At 37.2% G+C, this 11,419-nt stretch overlaps 2 protein-coding genes across 3 annotated transcripts; both read left to right on the forward strand.

The window, feature by feature from the left end:
• Positions 1-1,543: 1,543 nt before the first annotated feature.
• On the forward strand, positions 1,544-2,376 carry LOC108812592 (heavy metal-associated isoprenylated plant protein 2-like). 2 transcript variants are annotated; one of them, XM_018584887.2, is made up of 3 exons: positions 1,544-1,629; positions 1,722-1,797; positions 1,956-2,376. In XM_018584887.2, the coding sequence occupies exons 1-3, from the start codon at positions 1,618-1,620 to the stop codon at positions 2,243-2,245; spliced, it is 378 nt and encodes a 125-aa protein (XP_018440389.1). In that variant the 5' UTR covers positions 1,544-1,617; the 3' UTR covers positions 2,246-2,376. The 2 variants fall into 2 exon arrangements, with proteins under 2 accessions (XP_018440389.1, XP_056844904.1); XM_056988924.1 differs by lacking the exon at positions 1,544-1,629 and having other exon boundaries at positions 1,668-1,797.
• Positions 2,377-4,813: 2,437 nt separating this feature from the next.
• On the forward strand, positions 4,814-9,770 carry LOC108807871 (uncharacterized). The gene is made up of 9 exons (XM_056986989.1): positions 4,814-5,178; positions 5,267-5,875; positions 5,924-6,042; positions 6,377-7,068; positions 7,187-7,571; positions 7,687-8,699; positions 8,800-8,903; positions 9,020-9,542; positions 9,624-9,770. Exons 1-9 carry the CDS (start codon positions 4,814-4,816, stop codon positions 9,768-9,770), a joined length of 3,957 nt encoding a protein of 1,318 aa, XP_056842969.1.
• The last annotated feature ends 1,649 nt before the right edge of the window (positions 9,771-11,419 follow it).

An 11,419-nucleotide genomic window follows, 5' to 3' on the forward strand; every position in this document is an offset into this window, starting at 1 on the left:
AATTGTCATTAATTATCTATCCACCTAAATATTCTCTAACTAACTAATACAAGAAATGATTTTTTTTTTCAACAAAAAAAGACTTTGAAAATGCCATAACGTGAACCACTTTTTTTAACTACGAATCATTCTTTATAATTTTTAAACAGCCTTATCAATTTAAAGTATATGAAAGAAATAATATCAACTATTAAAATATTTTAAAGTTACAATCTCTCTTATCTATCTAAGAAATATTATATTAAAATTGTAAGTTGATCACCTATTTAACTGATTTTAAATTTGTCCCAAAACAGCATAATATATTAATAATATTTAACTCAACATAATATATTTATCAATTTTTGAAAATCAGATCGAACATTGACTCGGAATTATAGTTGGATCAACGGTCGGACCGGACCCAGTTTTTAAAACTGTGTGAGAATCTATATCCGTCTGTCCATCTTATTGAAATATAAGTACATTTAGAAATTATTTGGAAACATGAATAACAGAATAAAAGAGGATATATATAATGTTGTTTGGAATGAATAGTAGTAATATTAAGAAGAAAAGAGTAATAGACTTATGTTTTTAAGAAAGAAAATAAACATATATTACATATAATCTATTAAAACTAAAATACAACTTAGAATTAACCCTCATTTTTCCTTAATATTTACCACTTGTGCTACTGCCTTTTAATATGTCATTTAACTGCATAACTAAATCAATTTAATTAAACTAACATACTACACCAAATATAACAATTTTAAAGATAATTATATATCCGTTTGTTTTGTCTTCAGAATAAAATCCAACAATACAAAATTCAATTAACTATTATTGTACACCAATTGTGTAAAATCTAACACATAAAATCAAGCAATATATATAATGATTATTCATTCGTGTACTCATCAATAATACAATACAATTAATATGAAAGAAATAATATGTATTTGACTCGACATGTTATATTAGTACCTATATTAAAATTATTGTCAAATACATATAACACGATAATATATCGTAATACTTGGTCTCAACAGTAAACTAAAGTAATGAATCTGTCAAATTATTATGCTTAAAATGTTTATATATCTATTGCAAAAATTGCAAAATAATACCCGCACGGGTGTGCGGGTGAAGCTCTAGTTTAACTTATTTTAGGTGAATTTCCACGTACCGTGAATATTAAATATAAAAAATATAAAGGGTCAATTACAAATGGATATACTTGGGAGTAACAAACTCCCTCTTGTACAAAACCCCAAGTTCAAGTTGAGTCCATAGTAGATGTTATATATATCAACCAGGTTAGTCTCACCAAGAAAAACTGTCATCCAATAACTCAAAATGTAAATATATTAATCATATTTATAAGTAAACACATGTATCACATATGTATACAGTTAGTTCGTTGACGAAAAAGGTTGGGATGAAAAGACTTTATATCGAAGTCAAGTCGCTCCTCATAACTGTTACAGAGACGACTCTTCTATTAAAGAAGATGTTGAGAAATGAGACATAACTAGTCTGCTTCACCCATCTCCTCTCTCTTTATATGTTTCTAAAGTTTCCTCTCCTCTATTCATTTCTAAGTTCCATTCTTCTCCCATTAATCTCTCCACCATGACGGTTAAGGTAACAAAAACATATCATACTACTACTATAAAAGCCGTATGGTTTCTTTTCATGGCTCTCATTCGGTTTATGTTTGGTTCGGTTTTGAGCAGAAAGTTGAGATGAAAGTGGACATCAACTGTGGGAAATGCAAAAACCAAATCATGCAGGCTGTCACAGAGCTAGAAGGTATTATTATTATTATTATTTATTTATTATTATTATTATTATTATTATTATTATTATTATTATTATTATTATTATTATTATTATTATTAAGTGTTTACCAAATCCGCATATATATGAGAGAGAAACTGCAATATAAAGATTTGAGATTTTGAATGCAGGTGTGAATCAGGTTGTACTGGATGAAGAGAAGAGCTTGCTTACTGTGGTCGGTACCATGGATCCCATCTGCATTGCAGAACAGCTTAGGAAGATCAAACAGAAACCAGTAGTAGTCAACATTGGACCACCAAAATCTCCAGAGGCCAAAAAAGAAGAAAAGAAACCAGAGTGTTGCAAGCCTTGCCTTCCGTACTACAACAATACATGTGACCTTCCATACTACTACAATACCCGTGACATGGTATCAGTTAGTACCTATGATAACGGAAGCGGCTGCACCATTGTTTGAAATCCTCTTTTTTTCTCATCTCTTAGCCCTTTTATGTAAGAATCCTGCTCTTTGTGGTGTCAATACAAAATATCTTGATATTATCATGTTTCATTAAAATAAGTTTCTCTTACTGTGATGAATCTTTGTTATTGGCATCTCTCCTGTTTTCTATGAACCAAGGCTTAATATAATTTAAAAATACATAATTTAACATGTAGCTGTGGTTTTACAGAAACAGAGAAAAACAAAAAGCAAATAGACTGTTAAAAAAAACTGGGAACAACCATCACAGTTATTGATCTTTCTCCCAAGATCTTTGCAGTAGAACTTGGACTGTGACTCGCTTCTTCTTCCTCCCACCACCTCCCTTGGTTTTCTTATTTGTTGCTCCTTTAGTGTGTACTCTCTGGGGTTTCCTATAAACAAGCAAGAAACAGATCATCAGCATCAAAGCTGTATGCTAAACATTATAAGGAACCACAGAAACTATAGCAGATTGATTTTAAATGTTCACTTTGATATCTAGATTCTTGTGCTTTACGCTAAACTCCAGCCATTTGAACAGAAAAGTTGGAACTCAGGGATAGAGATAATAACAGTCTTAAGGCTAATAATGGTATGGAAAAAGCGTTCGAGTGACCAATTAATTATCAAACAATTTTTTTTCTTGTGTACTAAAAGAAAAATGAACGGATGTACATTCATGTACAAGTCAATAGAGAGGAGCTTAAGAACAAACGTGTTCAACTACATTATAAGAGACAAACCTTTCGCTTAGCAGGCATGGATGAGTTAGCAACTGGCTTGAAAAAAGACTCCAACATTACATAAACGGAGACGCCACATTAAACCACTTTATATAATAAAACAAATACTAAAAGACACCAACAGGGCAAGAGAGTGATAGTAAATGCTCATGCTAGCATCAACGGCGATCTTCCGACCGAAAAAAAGCTCTCGAATTTTCTGCTCCTTCATGGCATTGTCGGCTAAAAAAGTTTACATTTTTAGTTCGAATTCATGAAACCCAATCGGAACAAGAGTTTGTAATCTTTCGTTTAGAGTTAAGTTTAACCCATCAGTCTCTCTCTTTCTCTCTCCTCTCTCCTCTCTCAGTCTCCGGCGACGATGATATTTGTTTTCCCGCGCTCCTTTAAACACGTGTGGGCTCTATTTATTAAATCAATTACTTGTTTCCAGGCCTGTTAACTTAAACGGGCTCATCAAGTAATCTAGGCCAATGGGCTATTGCTTGGGCATTATCTTGGCTGCTTAAAGAGTTTTGGTCCTTTTGGACTTACTTATTTAGAGAAAATGGTTTTTTTTTTAATATTTAATTTAAGAGATCGATTTTCCTGTGAATGAAATCCATGTGGAGAGATGGAGCAAACGAAATTGTACTTGATTTGCCAAACTAATAAATATTATTCTTTGAATTATTTAAAAAGTCATTATAAGAAAAAATATATATAACTATGAAGGTGGAATGGAAATGTAAGAAAGATTAAAACTATAACCATTTTTAGAGTACTCGTGTTCATAACATGCAACTGCATAAACACATTTCTGCTGAATGTTTCAGACACAAATCTTTGCGTTTATAACTTTTAACTGTTAGGTTTTTTCATGTTTTGCCGTAATACCGACTCTGAATATAATCATTTTAAAAGTAGTGTTGATAACCAACACCCAAGACCGCCCTGAGCAATGCCTAATGAAACATTTGCAACAGGCCTCCGAAATTTTTGAAGAAAATTACATAGATATAAGCCTCCAAAAATTTTTTTTAGGCCCCCATATTTTTTTTACATAGACATTATAACAGGCCCCCAAAATTTTAGGGCCGGCACTGCCAACACTCTTCAAATGAAATTTTAAGTTTGTCTAACCCAAGTTTTGTTATAGTAAATTATAAAACATTTTCTTTGTTTGGAGTTTTATATGAACTAGAACCTAGAGCTTGATATATGCGTCGGTACGGAATTAGGTTTTACCTTAAAAATTATTAACACTTTAAAATACATAGATAAATGTTATTTAGATACTTTTAAGCTTCTACGAACCTACTCAGAAGTTTAAGAATCTGACTCGATTCCCGTCTACGAATTTATAATATCCAAAATTAGTTTAATTTGAAAATCTAAAAAACGATACCCGATAAACTGATATGTATCCGAATGTGTATCTTCACGATCATGTTTAATTGGTTATGCAAACAAAAAATATATATTTGTTAATCGGTTTGAATTTTTATCGCTAATGGTACAATTTCATTAAGTTAACACATAAAATAAATGACACTGAATTATTATGGTAGATATAATTAACAATTAGTTAGAAAGAATGAAAAATATAATATATAATAAAACTATTAAAATATGTAAATTCTATTATGTAATTTTATAATAAATGATGTATAATTATTTAAAAGAAAGGCTAAAACATAAAGAATTGAGAGCGCGTTAAAGGCCTTTTAAAAGTGCGATTTTGAGGGCGCCATCTCCGGTGACCTAAACCTTTCGGCGGCCTCACGCCGACCGTCTGAGAACCTCCTCTTTCTCCCCCCTCTTTCATTTCTAGGCGAGCATGTCTTCCCCCTCGTCCCCTTCTCCCCAATCGACGGACCCTTCCGACGGAAAGGAAGTTTCTTTGTCGCCTGATTCTTCAAATTCCCCCGACTCCGACTCTTCCTCACCCATCCTCAAAACGTCAATCCCCACTCAGATACCTTCAGCTGCAGCACCGACTTACGCTCAGAGGCTTAAGAACTCACTCCGTAACCTAAGGAAAATCGACTCTCCAATAACTCAAATCGATGGAATCCCAGTCGTTCAAGCTCCTCCTTCGATTATCCTGCAGGAGTCCTGGAAAGACCACATCGTTGCAAAGTTCCACGGAAAAATGCCAGACCAGAGAAAGATCTTTGCTGACCTAAACCCGGTTTGGGGAAAGTTCGGTAATATTACCATTCGTGCGCTCCCTGGCAACTCCTGTCTGGTCTTCGTGCCTTGTGCCTCTACTCTTGACTGGATACTGCAGGTGGGACTGGCAAGTGTCCAACTGTGGCCTTTTTGCTTTCCCTTGGGATTCGGAAGCCTCTTGGGAAGACTATGAACTCACCTCAGCTCCAACATGGGTAGTAATGAAGGATGTACCGTTGCCTCTATACTCCCTTCATGGTTTGAGTGTTATTGCAAGCGCCATTGGAGAGCCCCTGCATACGGAGAAGTCATATCTAGAACCATTTCATCTTGGAGACACCAAAGTAAAAGTGGAGATTACTTTAGCTGCGGCTCCTCCAAAGGCGGTGATAGTCAAGGACTCACAGGGATTCTCTGTAAAGGTCAATGTTGAGTACCCCCGACTCCCTCCGAAGTGTTGTAACTGCGGAAAGTTTGGTCATCTTCTGAACTGCTGTCCTATGCCTCTTTCGAAACAACTACTCAGCAAATCATCAGATAAAGTGGTGCTGAAGCAGAAGGAATCTCAGATGCAGCCTGGTTCCGATATAGCCCAGGTCAAAATCAAAGATACCTCTCTGGTAGAGATAGTGGAAGAGCATTCAGTAGTACAGCTTCAATCTCAGGATGCAACCTCGGATTATGATGTTGGAGAAGACTGTGTGGAAGTTCCAGTTGAACAATCAGGGTCAGTTCAGGGAGCTCCCAACAACTGAAAAAAGTCTATTGGCCACAGGAAGGATCCGAAACAGAGGCGGGTCTTAAGCTCAGCGAATAGTGATACGGCTCAGAAAGAGAATTCGGAAGTAGCTACGGTTACAGATGGCAGTGAACCCCCTGATACTGCTATAGCTGGTAATAAGGATGATCAACAAAAGGATCCGGACCCAGAAGAAAAAAAGGCTTTCAGCCCTCCCCAGCGACTCTGAAAAAAGCTAGAAGGGAGAAGCGTCGTGCAGCTCTTCTGGAAAGCCAAAAACCGTCGAATACAATCTCAAACCTGTTCACTTCTATCCGAGGAACTTCCTTAGGTAGGAGTGCTAACAGGCGATAAGCTACTCTACCCCCTCCCTACTTGTATACATGAAAGTTTTTTCTTGGAATGTGCGTGGAATAAATAACAACTCAAGACAATCAGAAATTCGGAAATGGATTAGTGTAAATAAACCTAGAATTGGTTGTGTTTTAGAAACTCGGACTGAAGAGTCTAATGCTCAAGGGATCGTGAACTCTACATTTTCTGGCTGGAGGTGGGATCATAACTACCAACATGCGGCGAATGGTAGAATTTGGGTTCTCTGGGATCCAGCTCTTTCAGTGATGGTATACAAGAAGTCGGATCAGTTTATTTTGTGTGGGGTTATGGATACAGTATCTGGTGTTGCCTTTACGGTGGCTTTCATCTATGGTCTTCATACAAATATTCGACGAAGGGAGCTTTGGCGAGATCTCTCTGTCCTGAAGCAAACTTCTCCTCTCTCCCAATCATCCTGGTTAATACTTGGTGATTTTAATCAGATTCTCGCAGCAAATGAGCATTACTCAGTTCAGCCTCATGATCCTCCTCTCACTGGTATGGGGGATTTGAGACAGTGCTTTGAAGATATTGAGGTTTCAGACTTGGCAAGTCGGGGTGCGTTCTTCACTTGGACCAATTGTAGAAAAGCAGATCCCATTTTGAGGAAGCTTGACAGAACTGTAGTAAACGATAAATGGAGGAGTGATTTTCCTTATTCAGTGGCAGTATTCGACCCGCCTGGGGGCTCAGATCGTTCTCCTTGCTTAGTTATGCTGGAAAGCGAAGTGGTAAGGAAAAAGAAGGCTTTCAAGTACTTCTCCTTTATCTCTTCGCATCCAGACTTTGCCTTGAAGCTTCGTGATGTCTGGAACAAACCAGTGGGTGTTGGATCCAGACTTTTTGTGTTGGGACAGAGATTGAAAAAAAGCGAAACTATGCTGTAAGGATCTGAATAGACAAGGTTTCGGTAATATTCAACAGAAAACGAAGGAAGCTTTTGAGGAACTCCAAGCACTCCAGCTGTCCCTCCTAACTGATCCGGATGAAGAAAGGTTCAGGGCAGAGTATGATGCCAGAGAGAGATGGGCATTCTTTGCTAGTGCTCAGGAAATTTTCTTCAGAACAAAATCCAGAATAAGATGGCTAAGGGATAGTGACGCCAACACTAGATTCTTTCATCAAGCGGTTCTCGCTCGTCAAGCCATAAATGCGATTCGTTATCTGAGAGACAATCTGGGTGAAAGAGTCGTAAATGTGGATCAGATCAAAGATATGATTATTGCTTACTTCACTAGTCTTCTTGGCTCTGAGAATTTAGAAGTCTCGCCTCTATCAGTTGTCGAGATCCAAGGGCTTCATCCATATCGTTGTCCCTCCCTCTTAGCAGATAAGATGACCCTGATACCATCGGAAGATGAAATTCGAGAAGTGTTCCAGACTCTTCCAAAGAGTAAAGCGCCTGGTCCTCGGTCTCCCTGCAGAATTCTTCCTTGATGCATGGGATATCGTTGGAGAGGATGCTGTTGCTGCAGTAAAGGAGTTTTTCACTTCAGGTCGCATGCTCCATAAGTTCAATGCCACTGCAATCGCACTCATACCAAAAGTTGTTGGTGCCGACGAACTGAGTAAGTTTAGACTTGTATCATGCTGCTCGACGATATACAAAGTCATTGCTAGACTCCTAAAAAAGCGCCTTAATCTCATCATACCTGAGGCAGTGCAGCTCAATCAAGTTGGTTTCATCAAGGGTAGGCTTCTTTGTGAAAATGTTCTCCTGGCTTCCGAACTAGTTGTGGACTTTCACAAAAGGGGACCAGTTACTCGTGGTTGCTTGCAGATTGATCTCACGAAAGCTTATGATAACATTAGCTGGCCTTTCTTGCTAAATGTGTTGAAAGCCTTCAAGCTCCCGGAAGTTTTTATCAACTGGATTAATCAGTGCATTTCCACTCCTTCCTACAGCATCAGTTTCAATGGTGAACTAATTGGTTGCTTCCCGGGAAAGAAGGGGCTCAGACAAGGTGATCCAATCTCCTCTTTGTTGTTTGTTCTAGTCATGGACATCCTCTCGAAAGTCCTTGACAGGGGTGCTGTAAATGGGAGATTTGGAATTCATCCCAAGTGTGATGTTCCTTTAATAACACACCTGAGCTTCGCTGATGATGTTTTGCTATTCTTTGATGGTAAAGAGGATTCTCTACGGGGTCTGCTGCAAATTCTGGAGGAGTTTAAGGGGTTCTCAGGTCTGTCTCTAAACCGTAGTAAATCAGCAGTGCTATTTGATGGAGGTCAGGTGAATGCAACTCGGGCAATAGCAGAAAGACATGGTCTAAAACGAGGCTCGTTCCCGTTAAGGTACCTAGGAGTCCCGCTTACTACTAAGAAGCTGAGAAAGCAGGACTACCAACCGCTCCTGGATAACCTCATGGGTAGATTTTCATCGTGGACAGTAAAGTATTTGTCGTTTGCTGGAAGGCTTGAACTGTTGAAATCGGTTATTTACTCAACAATTATGTTCTGGTGCTCAATCTTCCTCCTCCCGGATCAATGCTTGCGAAGTATGGAACAAATGTGTAATGCATTTTTGTGGAAAGGAGTCCCAACTTCAGCAAGAGGCGCAAAGGTTTGCTGGTAGGTTGTTTGTACCCCTAAGAGCTGTGGAGGTCTCGGTCTTCGACGTCTGGTCGCTTGGAATAAGGTTCTCTGCCTTAAGCTCATTTGGCTTCTCTTTACCTCTTCGGGATCTCTATGGGTATCATGGGCTCGACACCACCATATTCGAACTGAGAACTTTTGGACTCTGGATCCTACTAGATCAGACAGTTGGATTTGGAAAAGCTTGTATCAGCTTAGAGGTATTGCTCGTCAGTTTGTGATATGTGAAGTTGCGTCAGGTATCTCGGCAAGTTTTTGGGAAGACAATTGGACAGGACTTGGGCCGTTAATCTCGTTGGTTGGAGAGCTGGGACCAATGACATCATGTCTCCAGCGTAGTGCAACCGTTTCGGAGGTACTGGTTAATGGATCATGGTGGCTGTCTGCATCGAGGAGCCGGAACCGTGTCATATCTTTGCTGAAGGAAAGCCTACTAGATCCCCATCCGATAGCACAGTCTGAGGAAGAGGATGAATATAAGTGGAAAATTGGGGCCAACACTCCAAAGGCATCGTTCTCCTCTGCTGATACTTGGGAGCATTTTTATAATACCCACCCTGAAGTTAACTGGCATCAATCGGTTTGGTTTAAGGGTGCAATTCAGAAGCACGCATTTGTTGTCTGGTTGGCAAAGCTTAACCGCCTAGCCACGAAGGAACGGATGCACCATTGGAACCCCCAGGTCTCGTTGGACTGTGTGTTATGCTCAGGTCAGTGCGAAACTCAACAACATCTATTTTTTGACTGCTCCTTTGCATCTCAGGTCTGGTCCTTCTTCTTCACTAGGCTTCATCTAGTTCCTCCAAACTTACTGGATGATGCTATAGAATGGTTGAAAGCTCCTACCAGAAACAAGAATGTAAATCTCATAGCCAAGCTAGCCTTTCAAGCTTCCCTATATGGTATATGAAAAGAGAGGAATGCTAGAATCCACTCCAATGTGAACCGGCCTGCTTCTTCTATTATCGCTGAGATTTAGCTAATTATTAGAAGCAAACTCGCTATTCTGTCCCAGTAACAGAGAAATCTTCCTACCTCAGTCTCCTATCTTTCTAATTGGTTTGAACTCTTTTTTTAATTTAGCTTTGGCCCTTACTCATCTAGCTGGTCATGTGTGACCAAAGACTGTCTGAGCTATAATCCCATGGGGAAATAGGTTTTTTATTTTTGGTTACTTGCTTTTGTAATTTTTCTTGTTATTGAAGAAAAAAAAAATATTTAAAATATAATAAATGGAGACTAAAATTAGTTTAAAAGGGAACAAAAATAGATGAAAGAAACTATTTAAAATTAGGTAAGTAATGTTTTGTACTTAAATTTTAATAGAATAGATAGATTCCATGCAAGTTTAATTAAGTCAAATATGAAAAAGATACGTTTTTGGAAATAGTCTGACAAGTTTGATCAATTCATATACACGTTGGTTGTTGTATTGTAACAAAAGCATTTTATGTGAATTTATGTTATTTAGTTTGAAAGATAATGTTTTTACTTACTTGGGGTATTGCGATTTTTTTTTCAAAAAAATAAAACCACACAAAAACGGTTTAGTGGTACACGAATTTCAGAGAGATCAAAATCCAAAAATGGGTTCATGGTTTGATGGCATTTAAAATTTCGGAAAGAAATCATATGTGAGCTGCATTTTTTGTTAAAAAAAATACTTCTTGTTTTTATTGGTTTGGAATATCTTAAATTAATAAAACAAATTTGAAAAATATAAACTTGACGGTATTTGAATATCATTTTTGTTTTAGCACGAAATATATTTTTTTACATATTTTATTATACAGGAAATAGTAGTCTCACGCTTTAAATTTCAAGTCTCCATGACTGGTTGATTGATAATGCAGCTTTATAATATTGCCTTGACACCACCACATCGTTGTCTTTATCAATAAGCCAGATTTTTTGTTTATGTTATCGTTAACTCCATGTTAAAACGACAACGATCCTTCTGAAAAATACGATAAATAAAGAACCCCATACACACACACACACAGATATATATATATATATATATATGCTCTTTTTGTAATTGAAATATATGCTCTTTTATTTTAAAGACAAGTTGAGAAACTTAAAATAACAATGATCGAATAAAACAATAGAGCTATAGCCTCAATTATTTTGGCTCACATGCATATTATGCGGGGTAAGGATAAAAAAATTGATTTTTATGTCTTCAAAACACAAATGATCAAGTCATAAACGTTTGCTTTTGAAAATTCTAGTCTCTTTGTATTTATATTCTCATTCAACAATCATCTTTAGAGGAAATATTAAAAGAATAGTCAGTTTGGTTTTGTATAACATCGCTTTGTCTCTATTAATAACTAAAATGAAAATGTAAAAAGAACACAAAGAATCATCAATATATTAGAATTAGAACTAAAAGATGGCATCATAAATTTGAAGAATTAAAATAAAGCCGGGGGGCGAAAATATAGATATGAATTCCTTATCAATTATAAAAGAGAGCAAGAGAAAGCGAAGCCGTAGGCGTCAATCAAATAATAGCCGACAATATATGCAACTTTCACCTCCTCTTTGATTTTG

The sequence above is a fragment of the Raphanus sativus genome, chromosome 6, assembly GCF_000801105.2.
Source record: "Raphanus sativus cultivar WK10039 chromosome 6, ASM80110v3, whole genome shotgun sequence".
NCBI classification, from domain to species: Eukaryota; Viridiplantae; Streptophyta; class Magnoliopsida; order Brassicales; family Brassicaceae; genus Raphanus; species Raphanus sativus.